General features: G+C 34.5%; 1 protein-coding gene across 1 annotated transcript in view; it reads right to left on the bottom strand.

Moving 5' to 3' along the window:
• Positions 1-5,055: 5,055 nt before the first annotated feature.
• NaCP60E (Na channel protein 60E) overlaps positions 5,056-18,917 on the bottom strand; it is a 31,535-nt gene continuing 17,673 nt past the window's right edge. The window contains exons 19-28 of the mRNA XM_017626936.1: positions 14,760-14,934; positions 14,216-14,512; positions 13,547-13,701; positions 8,799-8,932; positions 7,952-8,621; positions 7,501-7,860; positions 5,906-6,014; positions 5,551-5,732; positions 5,183-5,319; positions 5,056-5,066 (exon numbers count right to left, since the gene is read on the bottom strand). Of these exons, the coding sequence (XP_017482425.1) occupies positions 5,056-5,066; positions 5,183-5,319; positions 5,551-5,732; positions 5,906-6,014; positions 7,501-7,860; positions 7,952-8,621; positions 8,799-8,932; positions 13,547-13,701; positions 14,216-14,512; positions 14,760-14,934 (2,230 nt within the window). The remainder of the gene's footprint in view (positions 5,067-5,182; positions 5,320-5,550; positions 5,733-5,905; positions 6,015-7,500; positions 7,861-7,951; positions 8,622-8,798; positions 8,933-13,546; positions 13,702-14,215; positions 14,513-14,759; positions 14,935-18,917) is intronic.

Below are 18,917 nucleotides of genomic sequence, written 5' to 3'. Positions count from 1 at the left end.
TTTTATTTTATTTTTATTTTTTATAAATTTATTTTTTTGTTTATGCTGTTTATTGTAATTTTTTAATTTAATAAAAAAAATATTTTTGTTTAATTTCCTTGTTTTTAAATTTCTTCCTAAATGTTTTTTGCAACGCAATTAGATTTTCAAATTTGTTATTTATTTATAAATTGAATAAATTATTTTTACTTACATTTATTTAACTTTAAAAATCTTAACCNTGTAAGAAAAGCAATTAATTGCGTTTTATTTTTGGCTTTGGCAATTCAAAGGCAGATGTCGCTAATCGCCTAAGTTCTTCGAAATTGTCGAACTGGTAGGCACATACTAGTTAATGAACTAGTATTTTTTCTAACTGGTTTGGCTTTTCACTGCAGGATAAAACTACTCCAAGATAACGTGATTCAACGATTTTTGCAGGGAAGAATCAAACCAATACGCACACATATATTCAATGACACACGCACAGCGATAGATACATACATATATACTTTGATTATAACGGTGTATTACAAAATTAAATAATTAATTACAAATGTATAGGAGGTGAATGGATAGTTTTTTACAGTGTAGGGAATGGTTTAAATTTTTTTTTTATGTAAATGCACTACAAATTGACAATGGGCAATGGGAAATGGTGATGAAAAGAGAGTGTAATGTACGTGTAGATTATTAAATACATAGATACATATGTATTAAGAAACAAATATAAGAGTTCAAATTCCAAATATTTAAATAAATATTTACAATACATCAAGTGTTGGCAAGAAGTCTGTTTATTTGTGTTTGTCTATTAGATACAAATTTGTGTATGTTTTGCAATTTCGTGTGTTTCTGTGATTTTTACTTTATGCAATTTCTTTTGTTTTTTTTTTGTTGATTGTGCATGGGTGTGAGTGTTGTGTCGAATTTTTTTGATTTTCAAATAATTACTTTTTCTATGCACTGATGGTGATGTTAAGCTATCATCGACTGCATCCTGATGGCGCAAAAAGAAATTATAAATGCTGCGACGGCGATTAGCTCGAGGCGCTTCCACGAATATGCTACCGCTTTTTTTTGTTACACATTGTATTTGTTGATGTTGTAGTTGTTGTTGTGAGATAATTTTTTAGATATATTATAAATATATTTTTTTGGGCGTTGTAGTACGGTTTCGTGTGTGGCATTTTATGAAGTAATACAGAAATTATGAGAAAAAAAAATAAATTTAAGTGATATTGAATTATTTTAGATTTTGCTTAAGTTTTAAGCTGTTTTGTCCTAAAATTTTTTGATGATTAGCTCGCTTTTGTTGAGCTTATTTGAAATTTGCATATTTTTGACGAAAACTTGTTGGAATATATTTTATATATGTAGCTACAACACTGATTTCACTGGGTTAAACAAGATCACAGTTATATAACTTTTTATATGTACCTAATAAATATAATCACTACATACATTGACTTCATTATATTCAATTTTTTATTTCGTTAAAAATCGTTAGAACTCTGCCCGAATCGCGGCGTTCGATATCGAATGTAACTAGAATTTGAGAGCACGGCATTCAAGTCAAGGCAAGTGTCAATTTAAATTGTATTGGTGCGAAAAGAATTCGATTGGAAACGAGTAATCATTCGATCACGAATGCCGCGATTCGGGCGCTGGTGGTTTTCTTAGATGAAAAAAAAACAGGTGGCTTTTGAAATAATTTCCTTATAAATTTAGAGTTTTTTATGAGTTTCCTAGACAAAAAAGGACAAAGTTGCCAGATGAGCCAAGAACAGTTAACCGTCGACCTGTCAAGACCAACGTTATTTTTCAAAAGATAAAATTATTATTTTGACGACGGGTATACTCGCGCTGCGACCCCAAAAGGTCTATTGTGCTAAACCCTAATTATAGTCACTCCAATTTGAGCTTATCTAAGAAATTAAATTAAGCAAATTGGAGAGTTTCATGTTCCTAATTATGTATGGAGCAGATAATCTCTGTAATTCCGTCCACCAACCACCTAATGATGCACATAACCGAGAAACCGAAACCGGAGAACCGGGTTCTTAAGAAAACCGACCGATTCGAAAAACGGTTCTAACGGATTCCAAGAGAACCGAAAAGGGGTTCCAAAAGAACAGAAATTCGATTCCAAAATAATCGAAAATCCGTTCCGAAACAACCGAAAGTCGATTCTATAAGAACCGAAACCCCGTTACGGAAGAATCGAAACTCGACTCCAAAAGAATTTTTGTAAAAATTTGTATAACCCTTTTGTTAAGTTATTTCGATAGGGCCCATTTTCGTTACCACTATTTTGAGCACCGGAACCGGTCCAAATTCCCGATTCTTCTTGGAACCGGACTCGGCAGAACCGGTTCTTTAAATACTCGCACATCGCTACCACCTACAGAACTTGCAGTCCGTCTCTACTTGCAGTGCCCTGTCAGGTAGCCCGTAAGAGTTCTAAGACGCTCCCGGCTAAGTTCAAGAAGTCTTTCGGAGCTCCTCCATGCAAGCGCATTTGGGCTCCACGTTTTCAGCCTTTTCGATTGCGAAGTCTTCCGCTTGGAATATTGTTGGCTATGTGCCCTTGGCAGACTTTTCTGGAATTTTGGTCTCAGTAGGCCTGCCTCAGTACTCCCGTCGTGCATCTTCGATCCATCGATATACCATACTTGACACCTTTTGTCAATCATAGATAATATCGCTTCACTGCAGTCCCTTTCAGAAATTCTGACCTTGTTGTGCTTGCCAAACGATAATTTCAGTGTCTTGAGAGCCTCGAAGTGGTCCGAAGATCCCCACTCTACATGCCGTTTGCATTGGACAGGCATCCTTTTCAATCAGAATAGACAGAAACGGAATACCTGTAATCACACCAAGGGCAGCCGTAAAACCCACTTGTAGTCTTGTTGCTAACATTCGAGGGATGTGAATTCCAACTGAGCCTTTTGTCCAGAGTTACCTGTAAATAGTTCGCCTCTGCTGATAACGCAATGTCTTTCTCTGCCACGGTGGGCCTAGTCAAGTTGGTTTTCCTTCTTTTGGTGAATGGGACAATGATGGACTACTTCAGTGGGTTCATTGACAACCCCTTTGCACCACAAAAAAAAAAAGTAGTATGTCACAAAAAAAATTTGCTGAGGGTGGAATAATTGTTTTTATTCAAAAGTTAAAATGATGTTTAGTTTATTGGGTGGGACCTTTTCTGAGGATGTACTCAAAAAAGGAAACTCTTTTTTCGCAATTCCCAGACCAAAATTCAAAATATTTAATGATCTTTCATTCCCGAATCCAAATAACTTGTAAGTACTTGTATCACAAGGTTCATGTGGCAAGATTGTTAAAAGAGATAACTGGATTTAGTCTAACTTTATTGTAAGCACAATTTTTTCTATGGAAACACTTTGTGGGCCAAATATACACATTCATGCGGGAAGTTTTTGCAATCTAGTTATACTGTAAAGGATATTTTTAGAAAAAAACATGTGGGACATAAAATGAGTAACAGGATCCATGCTAACATTTTAACGAATAGATTTCCAACGTAACTCACAAAGGTTTATTCAAAAGACTACTTTCTATTTGTGCGTCAATGGTATAGAGTAATCAATTTTTAATTATGAGAAAATGTTTTCGATGGAAAAATTATTGAAAACCTATAAGTGGGTAAAAGTTTTTACGGACTCTATGCCGGGATACAAAATATCTTAAAATTACGTTGAATAACTGACAACGCTCTCTGGGCCACGTCGCATTCATTGATTATGAAGATGCGGTAAAAATACCCTTGATTGGCCAAGACCATCCATTAACACTATGGAACACCAAGTACAGCAGAACCTGTCTTATAGTTATCTAAATATCTTAATAAGCTGGTAATGTATGTTTGTATTCTTATAAATACGTACTGTCTTTTCAAAAAGTAATTAAGATAATTTTAATAAAAACATAACTAAAAACACTTATTTTCCATTACAACTGTCTACTTAAGTATTTCACGAATTGCTACATATGTAAGTCTACTCGCGCCGATATGCGTCGAACTAGAACATTAATTAACTCAACATTTCTTGTTGCTTCATCGTTGTTTGTTCTTTGCGCCTAACAATATTCAAAATGAATTTTCCAAATTTTGAAAGTTACGAAAATTCATTTTGAAGATCGTTAGGCACAAAAAATTTGTTAATTTCACTCCGAACATTATTTCGCATTTTACGAGTATTACGAGTAATCAAATTCAACACTCGAAAGTGTGTTACAAGTATTTTAATGGAACATAATCGAGTTTTAAACAAACAGTGAAGAGAGGACGTGTTTAAAGCCAAACGTGGATAGCTTTGAGCGTGACAGTGGTTGCTATGGATGAAGGTGTTATTGGAAGAGAAAAAAAAAAAATAGTCTCGCACATTAGGCTGCATGTCTATTGTGTAATTGTAATTGACAGGATTAAAGGATTTGTGACTTGTTTGCATTTTTCTTTTTTTTTCGAACAACAAGTAACTAACTCTGACTTTTAGGTACTCATATGCAAGTGTTGTTTTAAATTTTTATGTAGTTTTTGTTTCCACTACAAGCATAATTAACTAATTTTTCATTAAATATATTACAGCGCTAGAAAGTCGGAAGTATTCTATTTAAAATAAAAAATAATAAGTAAATAAATTATAAAAAATAGTTTATGCCACTACTTACAAATTGTACTCATCGAATTTGTTTTACGTTTTGTATACATATTGGTTGGTAATATAAACTGAAATATTTGCAAATTGTTGTTAAATTAATAGGAAATTGACAAATGCACAAAATTGTTTCAATCATTCAATGGAAGTTCTGTGTGAACATTTCTTTTTACAAGTATGTTGATAGTACGAGTATAATGTGAATGAAGATAAGAGCGAGTAAGTACAAAAGTATGCACTTATTTAGATTTATTATGAGAAATGCAAGAATGCAATCTGAATGAAGACCAATTTTACAAAGTCAAATTTGTAAAGATTACTTGATTTGCTTCTTTTTTTTTTTGTATGTACTAAGTTTGAGACATTTGTATATTTATAAGGCATATGATACGTATTAAGTATTAGCTATGCACGATTTTGAGTATTTAAGTACATGATTAGTTTTTTTTTGGTTTTTATTTATTTTTTGTTTGTTTTTTTTTGCTACTCTAAACTAGATTTATACTACCGCCTACAATTACCTCTTTCACAATCATTGAAATTTGCTAACAAATTTATATCACTTGACTGTGAGCCACTTCGTAAAACGTTTGAGACCATATCTGCGAGCAATGACTCATATGTTAGGGAGAGACAAGAGGACATTCTAGAAATAGGACTTAAGACACAAATTTTACATTTTTTTTTTTATAAAAACAAACAAAATGCTGTTGCATAAATGGGTGCTAAGTATTTGATATATAGTAAGTAAGTAAATAAGTATATGCATTTAAATTGTATTAGTTTCGTCAAAAATTGCAATGAGTAGATACTGCATTGATTAGGAATTTTGTTGAGTCATCAATTTTGAAAAATATACATAAATATTTAAAATTATTATAATCAGTACCGCTTGCCAAGTTCCTCGCTTTGCTGCTTGATGTCCTTCACAACATCGTCAGCGCCAGAGACCAACATTAGCGGCAGGTTGAGCCAAGGACCGGCTAGTTCGCTCAGATCGGAAGCATCAGAGGCGCGTGAGGATTTGCGTGAGGACGCACGGCTGGAACATTGAGTACCGCGACGACTGACCTGTTACGAATTTGAAAATTGAAAAAGGAGTTGCAATTTTCGCTGTGCGGAAAGTATAGTGTACACTGCCCACTTTTGGTTCATACACTTTGAAATATTTCTGCTTCAAGAGCGTATAAACTAAAGGTCGGCAGGGGTACTTAGTACATATATGAATTTGCATTTGTACATACTTGAAGATGAAAGAAATTGAGCGCAGACAATTTGGACTGCCATCCACCGGGACTTGATGTCTGCGTCATGCTGTCACCCGAATTTGAGCGTTCTTTCTCCTTCTTCATGCTGCAAGCAAATAAGATAGATTTTGGGAAAGGCATAGAATTAGACACGACACCAAAGCATAATTGAAAATTTAAATTTTGCATCATATCAGGTGTAGTAAAAAGAATTCCAGATTTTTCCATTAACTAAGTTTGGTTCCACTGGACGGCGCTCTCGGAAAAACATGAGATAATGTCTACGCTAGGCTAAAATTTGCCCTCTAATTTCGATAAAACACACAGAAATCAGATCCGACCGTCACGTAACCAAGCACGAAGTATGGGTGTCACCCAAGTTAACTCAAAAAAATCTCACCATTTCTGAAGCGAATGGTAACTGGCGAAGAAAATCGAAAACGGTCGTGGCCGAATCACGGAATTAACTGATAGGAGGGATTCACTGTGTGTTGCGTGGAATTGACAGGAAATCATTCACTATGAGCTACTCCCCAACGACAGTAACTACTCTTATTTTTGACCTTCACTTCAACAATCGTGCCATTTGAAGCAAGCAATCACCCCATAGCGGCTGGTTTTGGCCAATAGGAGATAAACTGTGCTCCATCAGGACAACGATGGGCCACACACAAAGATAGGGATTCGTCAGAAGCTCCAGAAGCTTAGCTTGGTTGGGAGACTCGTATGCATCCCCTTTAAAGTTTGGACCTGGTACCAAATGATTGCCAACTGCAAGTCCAGCCGATTTTGGAATATCTTGCCAAAAAAAAAAAAGTTTGAATATGCATTTGCGATAACTTCAAAATAAGACTTTCTTCTCTAACAAAAAAAAAAGTTGCGCAACAAACGTTGTTAGTGAATAGAGATTTTTACCTGGGACCTAAATGGCTGCCAATTCTAGAAGATTCTTCGATTTAAAAAAAAATAAAAATTGGCGAGCCGAAATCCACTTTAACTTTAGGCCTAAAACTTCAACGCCTATTTCTAGGGATTTTTTGTCTCAAGAGAAAATTTTTACTGGAATCCGCAATAAAATTTACACACTAACAAAAACACGGTTTTTGACACCTAAACGTAAGGTCCAATCCCGTATTCCTCGAACGAAAACTATGTAGTAAAACTGTCAAAAAATAAAAATTCGCTCAGAGCGAAAGAGTAACACTGAAAAGTACGGGATAGCTTTCTAGTAAAAAATGGTAACTTCTGAAAACTTCAACATAACCTACAAATTTTGATTGTAAATATTTGCTTATTTTTTATGTAATGACACTCAGCTCACACATGTAAATAACCAAAAAAATATTTTCAATTGTTTACAATTTGGTTTTCAGACACACTACAACTGATCGGGGAACTGGTAGCTTCTGACAGAGAGAGGACCTTATTTACTCTCTTTTTCGTTCTCTTTATAATCAAAGAACCCAGTACGAGATCGATTGCCAGTAAAATCTGGCTAATTCTGACTATTTCTGACTAGTCCGGACACATTTTCAGTGGTAATAACAACTATGTATACTTTTTAAATTTCAAATTTTTTATCTTCTTCTTACCGCTGATATTCGTGCCACGCATTCTGTATAGTCTTGGCCGCCTTCTCTTGTCGCTTCCAAATGCGCGTCGACGAAACAATTTCCAACTCTTTTCGTGTGGGGAATTGTTTCTTGAACTTCACGTCCATTTGTTCCTGCAGCTGTTTGAAGTTGTCCGTTTCCTCGACATGACCCAACACATGTTTGACTAGTGCGTGTAAAATATCAAGGCAATGAATTTTATTACCCCTCGATATCGGCAAATTGAATGAGACCAACGCCACAGTGTTGGGCTTCGAAATGCCAAGCGGTGGATCGAGCGAGGCAATGAAATCCGAAAGTTGACCGAAATGTATGAATTGTGTAGCGTGTGGGTCGTATCTGCAGTGAAATATGAAAAGAAAAAGTGTAAATGGAATTTAATTCAAAAATCGTGCATATCTGCATATATACATATATGTAAAGTACTAACTTGGACCATCTGATATAGAACATCTCCAGATCGTCTTCGACAATACCGATCTCTTCCTCTTGATGTGCCTGATTGAAATTCTCCAAAATAATTGCAATGTACATGTTAATCACAATCATATAACTGATTATAATGAAACTAGTAAAATAGGTGATGGCCAATAGGGGATGGCCGCAGTCTCCGTTCGTTTGTTTATTGAAGAAGGGATCGCAATCGGGTGGTTGAATCATCAGTGATTCCAGCACATCATTCCAACCAGCGGAGGTCATTAGCCGAAACAACAGCTGCATGCTGCGTCCAAATGTCTGAAAGTTCACCATATCATCTAAGGCGCCCTGCAGCTTAACATGGCCGAACAGTGACATGCCCAATATGGCATAGATGAAGGTGATCAATCCCAATAGTGCGCCAATATTAAATAGCGCCGGCAGTGAGACAACTAAAGCGAACAACAGTTTACGTATACCTTTGGCCGCTTTAATGAGACGCAGTATACGACCGATGCGAAAGACGCGAACCACACGCAAGAGGGTTGGGCTGATGGGCAAATCGATCATGATATCCTCCATGAGGATGCCGAAAATGGAGGCGAGCACAAGTAGGAAATCGAAAACGTTCCATGGCACAGTAAAGTAGTGATAACGCAAACCGATGATCTTGACGATCGCCTCTGTTGTTGTGGGAGGCGAAACGAAATTTGGGATTTAGTGCAAAACACAGTGGATTCGAGCATTAATAAAAAAAAAAACAAAAAAAAACAAATAATAAACAGAAACATGCAAATTGGTTTTTATTAATTAAATGAGGGTATACATACATACATATTTTATGCGTGTACGGTACTTACCCAGACCAAAGACGGTGGTAAAAAATGCATTGCTTACTTCGAGTATAAAAAACACAGAATGCGGTTGATTGTAGTGCTCGATACCCATTGTTAACATATTTAAAAAAATCAATACAAATATGGCTATTTCGAATCTGGTTTGTTGTTTTGTTGCATTCGTTATTGTTGTTGTTGGAGTTTCGTGTTTTTTTTTTTTTAAGTGTTTCATTGACGTTGACAGTTGACAGTCATCGTGTTTTAGTTTTATGTGTTTTTGTTGTTGTTTTGTTGTAGTTTCAGTGACGTATAACATGACGTGACGTCAGCCGTGGGAAAAGGGGGAGAAGAGTTATTGAAAAAAATAACACATTTTAGTTATATTCTTTGAAGGAAATATATTTTTAAATAACTTATTTACATAACAAACAAAAAATGCATTTATTGTTTATAATAGGAAATTCATATTAAAATTAGAATTAGAAGAAAAATTAATTGACTTAAAAATAATAAAATAAAAATCTGTGCAAATTAAATATATTGCAATATGAAATTGAAATACATATAGTATACTTGCATTATACTACTTGTGTGGAGTTTGGTTTTAACACTCAGTACCCTAATCAGCTGAAACTCCAATTACTCTACTCTAAATTCATTCTACATATGTATTTCATTTAATAACTTTACTAAGATGATTTGCCAAAAATAATTATGGATAATTCCTCAATAAAATTTATTAATTTTAGATCGTCAAAGTATGGTGGCCTAAGTAGGGTTGCCAACATTTTCTAAGATATATATAGTACTTTTTCAAAAAAATTGGAAAAACTATAGTACACTTCAAATATATATAGTATTTTGTTTAAAAGAAAAAGTAAACACGATTTTTAGTTGATGTAAAATTTTTTCCTGTGAATGCCGAAGTTGTTGGAATAGAGAGTAGAAATTAAATAATTTTAAGTAAATTTGTTAATTCTTTCTCAATTATGTTACATTTTTTGATTATAGCCTTTTTGGTTATAAACTCACAATTACCTTTTATTTTAAAGAATATTTCATTTAATTTTGTTATTTCAGTAAAACAGTCATCCATTTTAATACACATTTTTTAGTGTATATTATTGAAATATAATTGTATTTACGATTGAAGAAATATTGTATTTTTGCGTACTAAATTTTTTTCCAACAGTATATAGTACGCCGACGGGAAAAATAGTACAATATTATATATTATAGTACGGTTGGCAACCCTAGGCCTAAGGTGTCGCAACCTGCTCCTGAACAGGCAGGCATATTTATATCTATCTTCCACTTGCTCCTGGTAGACGCCATAGCAATACTTTTTTTCCAGCAATAATCGACTTGGTCCAATCAGACAAATTACTTCTAACAAGCGTCTACAAGGTGGCTCGGTTCTCACTGATATGTCCCTCTTTACCAAAGAGCAGAGCAGCATCTTGCTGTCCCACCAAACCACGTGGCAGGAAATCTAAAAAAGAAGGTTAAAGCTTAGCTTAACTTAGCGTTGTCCAGATTGCTAAGTCATTGTAAGTTGCTACGGCCCTAAATAACATAAGATTTGCACGACAGGGGTAATGGGGTAGTTTTCTCTAATTCACTGCACTTAATAAGACCAATCCAGCTGCCCTATTTTGTAAGCATCTACAATTAGAATGTAGTGGTTTACGTCACGCCGAGCATGTCGCTATTTTTTCGGATAGTCAGGCGGCTATTAAGGCCTTAGTCGAAACTGGTCAAGCGGTGTTGGACTCTTTTAAACGCAGTAATTAGCTAGCTAGATCTAGATTTAGTTTGGGTCGCTTGTCCTCGCAACATTCCCGGAAACGAGTCTGCAGACGAATTAGCCAGAGGAATCTTTATCCACAATCTTCAGAAATCGTATCAAAATTAGCGCGCGGCGGCAGGCTGCTTTATATCCAAACACACGCGGCCCGTACACCACCCTAAGAGAACACACAACTTATTCAGAAAACTCAGACCGAACGTTGAGAGGCTACTAACGATTCTTAATGGGCGGTTGACACCCACACGAAAATGCTTTACGAATCTCCAGGTTTAATGACAAGCAGGAATGCCATACTAGCAGCATATGAGTTCAAAATAACTCCCTGATATAAGCATCCACAATATACTCAACTTTAGCAACCCCCCTGGTTTGGTCTAGGAGGTATATGAGGAATATGGTATCAAAATTGCACTTAGCTGCTACTTGGGCGTACAAGTTTTTTCCGCAATTCTAACCTAACATAAGCTAAAAGATTGGTTACGTCATAGCTCAATATTGGATATACATATGGTCTAACAACCGAACTAGAGAAGCCTTCTCACAGCGTTGGGATGTGTTCTCCTTCTAGTGGAGTCTTTTTTTTAGCTCTGGTGGAGTGGCCGACGGTGTTTTATGCCTTCTTGTAAAGGATACAAGTCCAAATTAATGCAGCGCCTGAAACGCTTTGATGCGTCACGTTGTGAACTCTCCAAGTCCCCTCAAGGCATTTATTATGGCCTCAGGTATTATGGTTTTGAAGCCTTTGAAGCTAAAGGGCGATATACGTTACTGTTGACAGTGGGAGAAAAGTGGGAACTGACCATAATCTCAAGGAATTTAAGCACACAAAGGGGAAGAGTTAATAAGGCTGAGATTCTTGAAATACGTGTGTGAAGCGTTGGCTTTGGCGACAAAAAAAAACTCAAACAGCCCTCCAAACTGTCGTATTTAAAATAGGCTCTGTACATGATCGAGATCACTCATCAGCTCATTGCGCGGGTATGCATAAGTGGTTGAGCATGTTTTTCCAAGAGTTTTTGTACACAGGTTTTTTAATAGTAAAATTACACCTCGAAGCTTGCCTTTAGCTGCCGTTATCACTATTTTTCATTGTCTTTCAAGGCACGAAATTTGGGTAGGTCCCAAAGTAAGCACCTCTGATCACTCGGCTAAGTTGACAAACCGAGAGTTCATCTTTGTGTTATTGCTCCTTATACAACCTGATAGCCTCTGACTTCGGATAATTCGGATAAGATGGCACAACGCCGAAACCGGTTTGTCTCCAAACCAAATTTGACAAGGGATGACGGAAAATCGTTCCACATTACATCACACTCCTACCCTGTCGGAAACACCAACAACGAAAATGAGAATTCGTATATCCTCTAAGTAGGGGAGAGGCGGTACAGGCAAATGATCATAGCTTTAAAATGTTGTAAACTCTAAGAACAACTAAATGTACTAAAAATCAACAAATAATTTTAGTGATTTGCCAAATACAACAAGCTACTAAGTAAGAAAAGTAATACAGGGTTAAATCAATCAGGAATTAAGCAAAGTGAATGTATCTAATATGAAACAAATTCTATAAACATCGAGCAACTAATACGCTTGCAAACTTAAAACATAAATCAGCAAACAACAATGAGAATATGAAATGGCCTTTTCACAATGATGATTTATGCTCGGAAATCTATTGGTTTCGTCTCTCAACTAAACGGAGATCATATGGAAAGGTGTTACATACAAACATACTGGGAAGTGTGACACTACAAATAAATAAATACTTTTTCATAAGACCACTAATATTTTGAATGGATTTATGTCATTCCCAGATAGTGTAATCAATACAAACACTCACAGGATCGGAAACAGTTCCCATACAATTTATGCACATTTAAACAACACTAATATTGAAATACGAGTACTTATGGTAGCTGGGATTTTCACTACATAGTAATTACTTAAGTAGTTAGATAGTGCTTAGTAGGTACTATGTACATACATAGATAGTACAAAAACAAGTAAAGGGTTTTGGGGTCTTCTACGCTTACAGTTCTCCCAAAGTAGGAAACTACAAACTGTAGAATACACCGCAACAATCGGTTCATAGAGTGGAGGCACTTACTCGTAAATAGAGAAGAAAGCAAGTGTTTAAATAATTTTATCACCAAATCATTCTTCGAACTCATTCAGCTACGGTTAGCTAAATTTGTTTTTGGATGTGTTGTATGTAAGTAGATAGATACGAGTATTTGGTAAGTTATGCACACAAAAGTTATGCACTGTAGCAGTAAAACCGTAATGCACAGGTACTATATTATTTACACATGGAATGTACCCTAACTATGTAAGTATGTATGTATATGATTATTAAACGGTAACACTTTTTACCAAAAAATTGAAGAAAACCACTTTGAAAGATTATAAGCGGTTTCGATGCAAATTACATAAGTACGCATTACGAGTACTCAAAACAAAAAAAAAAAAAAAAAACATTGCAATAAGTTTAACGTGAGTAGGGTTAGTAGTCAGATAGAAAAGTTATGTTAAGTAGTTAGGTATGTTAAGGGCTTAGACACGAGTAGCTTGAAGATTCTTATTTTTTTTTTGTGAGTAAACTATGTTGTATTAAGGTTATGTGAGTTAGAGAAAGTGAGAGAGTGTGAAAGAGCGCACAGGAAAGGCGTTGATTAAGAGACAGGTGAGTTTTATGCATTTCTATATGTTTGTATGAAGGTAGTTAATGCGGTGTTACTGTACTTGAGCAATTCTAGAGTAAATAGCGACAGCTTTGCCAAATAAAACAGTTACCTTAAAAAAAAAAATATTTAAATAAAAAAAAACAAATGTGTATCAAATATAAATATGTATGTAAGTTAGCAGCTATAGCTTATCAAAAGAAAAAAATTAGTCAAAATCAAAATTTAAACTGTATGCAGTTTATTTTGTATAAATCATACTTTTAGCATTTGATCATTACCTTCTCGAATTCGATAAATCATAAAACATTGCTAAAAAATGATTTATTGGTCGCTTAATGACTTTCTGTGGTTTTTTTCGTCCCAACTTTTTCATGGCGGTGTAATAGTGTTTTTGAGATTCGGTGAGAAACATTTCCAACACTCCTCCTTCATACTATGGAACGATGAAAATAGATTTTTAATATTTACACATAAACACCATAAATGTTTTTTGTTTTGTTTTTTTTTTTCTTAGAAAATCTTAAAAATTCGTATGCGCGTGTGTGCTGTTAATGTCAATGTTAAGTATTCAAGTGTGGGTATGTTAGTATGTATGTATGTTAACATTTATACACTGAAAAAATATGAAAGGCGAAATTACTTTTCGGCAAAAGTTGCCGCTCTTGCCGAAAAGTACTTTCTTAGATTGAGTTTATGTTTTATTTGATTTGTTTTTTGTTCATTCTGTGTTGTCATAAAGTACTGCAGTGTGTATATAAATAATTTTTACAACATCAAATTATTTTGATGCATTTATCAGATAGGTTACATTCTCCCAGCGTATATGTGTATTTGTATATGTTTGTGTTAATGTCGATTAAAAAATTTACAATTTATTTATTTATGAATTGCAAAAATCGGTTAATACCAAACCTGCTTGTCATACGCCTTGGTCCAGCCACACTTACCTTCTTCTTGAGCATATTGAAATTATCGATAATAACTCCAATGAATAGATTGAGCGTAAAGAATGAGCCGCACACTATGAAGATGACGAAATAAATGTAGGCATACAAATTGGCCTCGCGCTGCGGCTGCAAATCGACGCCGCGCGCATCCACTGCATCGGCCATCACCTCCATCCAGCCCTCGAAGGTGGCCACCTGCAGCAGCGCCAAATAGCCCATGCCTACGTGATCGAATGTGATCTTCGAATTGATCCAAGTATAATTCTGCTTGATGCATTCGGCTCTGTCGTTCACTTCCTGTTTAGTAGTTAATAATTTTTTTTTGCATCAGAATGAAAATAAAGTTAATTAATTTATAAAATTTTTTTAAAACATATATTTGCTAACAAAAAAAAAAACAAATTCCTATAATAACAATGTATGTATAAAAAAATGTTTAAGTGATATTTTAAAAACTATGTAACACAAGTGTGTTGTATGTAAAAATGTGTGTAAATTTACGTTTGTATGTGTACGAATTTTTTGTCCAATTTCTTTTACTAACCGTCACTGGCAGCAATTCACCATCGTCGTCAAGGCATTTGAAAAATTTACCACCGAAAAATTGTACACCCATTATGGAAAATATCAACCAAAAGACTAAACAAACTAAAAGTACATTAAAAATTGACGGTATTGCATACATGAGAGCATTTACTACAATTCGCATTCCTTGCCACCTGGAATAGAAATAAAATGAAACAGATTCATAGATTTATGGGGGGATATGCGTTACATATTTACATATTTGTTATTGTTTTTTTTTTTATTTTTATTTTTTGATGGTTTAGCGATTTGATTGAGGTATATAGAAAGGCGCTCAAATGCTTAAGGATAGTTGTGGAGAGAAAACTCAAAAGCATTGAATTTAACTTAAAAATAGCACAAATATACACCAACAACATTGATTTGGGAACAAACATAAAAAAGTGACAAGCATCAGTGATCAGAGGGTAATAATTTGTAAATTTTTTTGCTTATATACTTGTGGTCTTGAGCCCCCCTTTTTATAGACTACAAAACACTGATGCAGGACTGAGGACTAAGGAGTTCAAGAGAAAAGTTTCGTGGTTAAATTCTCATATTACTTCAGAAAAAAAACAATTACAATTTCGAGGCAATTTCGAATTTTTTCCCCAATTTTTCGGTTACACCTATATATTCAGCAATAAAAATTCTTTGTTAGCAAAAAATGGAAGAAGCAACAAAGTCCAAATTTTTTTTAAACATTTCTACTGGAATAATCATAATACTTCCTTTGCAAAAGTTTAATGATTTGTTGAGAATTTACTGGCATTTTGTTGGTAGAAACTGAAACCTGGTGGTTAAGTACTAGAACGGGTTACTTGAGTTCAATAAGCATTGTAACAAAACAAACTGTCTCCTCGAGACAAAAAGGTCGATATATCATACTTTAATATCTGGCCGTAAATGACAGATATGTACGTCGAAAAATTTAAAATGGAGACCCCCACGTTCGGCGAAAAAATATCGAAATCGCCTTCGAATCGAAATACTTCTTTAACAAAAGTTTAATGAATTTTGGCCAGCTTTAATTTACTGCCATTAGGGTGGTAGGAATTGAGATCTGGTGGTTAAGTACTATATCGGGGTACTGGAGATCAATAAAATTTCGAAGCAAAACAATTTTCTCTGCAAGACAAAAATATCGATATATCTTGCTTTAAGATCCGACTGTAAACTTTTTTCTGGTACGGTCTTATAGTACTCACACAATATTACCTTCTAATAACTGATCTACAAATTTCAAGTTATATACACATGGATTTTTGCATAAAATATTAGGGTTCATAATAAGAAAGTAATAGCAAAGAAGACATCAATGAAAATGTGGTATATACCACATCTGCATGTATTTACGTACAAAGCGATAAAAATATTCTTGAATCAATAGGTTAACATTGCGTTTCTACCATTCTCAAATTGCACAATTTCGATACTCAATTTCAATTTTTTCCCAAAAGCTGTTTCATCTTGTTTTGAACGAATATTTTATTGAATTTTTTGTACGCTTATCAGTCATGAATTTTTTGATCATAAATTCATACACTGTAAGAAAAATTTTTGAATCGCATTCATAAAGTTAAAAGCAAATTTTTTTCAATTTCACCCAAATTAAGACTCATACAAAGGCATATCAAACAGGTAGTAGCATTAGAGCAACAAAAAAACATTTGCGGGTATTTTGTTGTTGCTTCTGCTATCGAAAGTGCCTAAAACTGTTCTGATAAAAAATAAAATAAAAATTAATTGGAAAAAATTAAAATTGTTGCAACTTTCTTTCTAAGCAAATTTTCTTGCTTCGCGAAGTATTGATCCATCTTTTTGCAAGGCCCAGTCATCAGCAGTTGTGCTGCTGAGTTGGGCGAACGTTCCAATAGCTGCTATTTAATCGCTTGTTTTATATAGTAGATTTTATCAATTTGGAATTTTTGTGAGAAGAAATTAAAAATATTTGACATTTTCGAGACCAAATAATTTGGAAAAAAAATCAAATCAGCTGCTATACTGATACTACTTGTTCAATGCGCCTTGACTCGACCACAATTTTAATTGACAGCTTTTTCTATGGCAAAATTGACAATCGTATCACAATATGAGTTCAAATTGAGAAAAGTGACCAAATTGCGCAATTAAGCACTCGTGGAAACACACTATTAAACTTCAATGAGTAAGGATTTTATTTTATAAAAATTTATTTACGGTTGATCCGAGAATCCTCTCATACTCGTAAATCTATTACAAATCCATTTCAAAAGTATTATGTATCGTTTTTCAAAGTTTAGTAGTTTACGACGAATGAGTCGCTGGTTTCTTTGAAAGTCGCACAGTGGTGCCAAACTGGAATTTACTGTTAATATTTAAATCGATATGATATATTTTTTTTACCGAAAGCTAATACAATTTGAAAAAAAAATTGTCGATTCCGATTTTTAAATTTGTATTTGTTTATATTATAATAACTTGTTGAAAATAATTAGAGTTCCCCCAAACGAAAAAAAATCACATGTACAAATTTAAATGTTATAAAAAAATGTTTACAAATTTTTAGAAAAATTGCTAGTTTCAACTGATTAAGATTTTGGATTGATTTTTCATAAAATTTTTTATTAGCAGTCATTCCATATAAAATAGATTTCTAGCACACTGTATATGTAAAAAATGCTTAGCACCGTCCCTGGGCTATTCCCTGTGGAGTACAACATCGTTCTAAATACTCGCCGGGACTTTTCACTGTTCGCACGGATCTGAGAGGAGCAAAATTAATTTTTCTGCCTAAATTTGGCCAAGAATCCGGGCTTATTGACAAAACTCTACGACTTTTAGAAAACACCACAAGAGAAAGTGTAGTGGGGTGAAATCGCTTTATCTCGATGGACGCCAAGATTGAGCAATTGGCAGCGTAGGAGATCAGTGAAACACCCTCGGGTGGCTGAGAAAACTTCGAAATATAGAAATTAAATAATAGCGCGATAAGGACACCAAAAGGCCGCGGGGACTCCTTGCTTAATACGTCGTGGGTACGATATTTGAGCTCGAAAGAATGTGCAGCGTGCCATAATAATTTTTAAAGCACTGTATCTGAACCGTACATATGAACATTGGGCTTAGGACTCAACTCACTTCTTACGCTAGCAGGGTTCGATTTCTTCGCACTCGTAAAAAGTCTTGCTATTGTATTTTTTTACACATAACTATGTTTACCGCTTTGTACACACAGCAGAAAATACGAGTATGTAGTTAAACATGCTAAACAAAAAACTGTAATAAAATATCAAAAACAATAACAAAGGATAGCTCAACGACAGGGATAGTGGTGTTGAAAAAATGAGGATTTGTGTTGAAGTCTGTGTGCCGTATAGCGGTAGTGAGTACATACAAGTGTGGATCATACATAAATACATGTAAACAGGAGTGAGGTGCAAGGTGCGGGCGGACTCATAGACACTTATAGCGGATAAATACATAGTAGGATTCAAACTGTAAACTATGAGTGGGACGCAAAATTTGGCTAGGCGAATTTCCCATTTGGAAGGCAAAGTGTAACACGAATTGCTCTGTGTTTGCAGCACAAAAAGTTTTTCATAAATTTCTGGTATGTAGAAAAAAATCGATGATGTATTTTGTTGTTTGGTTAATTTTTTTTTTTTGTAATTTTTTCCACTTTTTGTGTGCAAATACAACTGTACGCAAATTTTAATCAACACAATTATCAACTCTGATTGGGTACGATTTCTACCTTTTGAATTTCGACATAAATATTTGGTAGGAAACAATGGCTGCCTAGTAGGAAGTATAGGAATTACGGTACACGTCAAACATTTACACCCAAATTCATAAAAAAATAAAGAAAACTTCAACTGCTTTATAAATCGAAAATTTGTATGAAAATGTCACTTTATAGAGCTCTATAAATCTATTTTATTTTTTATGAATAAGGCCATTACTGTTTTAATAAATTGTATTATTGTTTCTTTGAATAACGGGACCACTAAGTAAGTTCGCATGGTTGCCATTCAAATACAGGATTCTCGTACAGCTATACGGTACTTTTAGGTGTGGCTTTACTTTTGTTATTTCTATTCGAAATTCATAAAGAAGACGATATTGTATTAAACACTTCCAAATTGTAACTTTTTTT

This window comes from Rhagoletis zephyria, unplaced genomic scaffold (genome assembly GCF_001687245.7).
Source record: "Rhagoletis zephyria isolate East Lansing unplaced genomic scaffold, Rhagoletis_zephyria_1.1 Rzeph_scaffold_04934, whole genome shotgun sequence".
Taxonomy (NCBI): domain Eukaryota; kingdom Metazoa; phylum Arthropoda; class Insecta; order Diptera; family Tephritidae; genus Rhagoletis; species Rhagoletis zephyria.
Note: the sequence above shows the minus strand (reverse complement) of the source record. Positions and strands in the feature narration are given on the sequence as shown.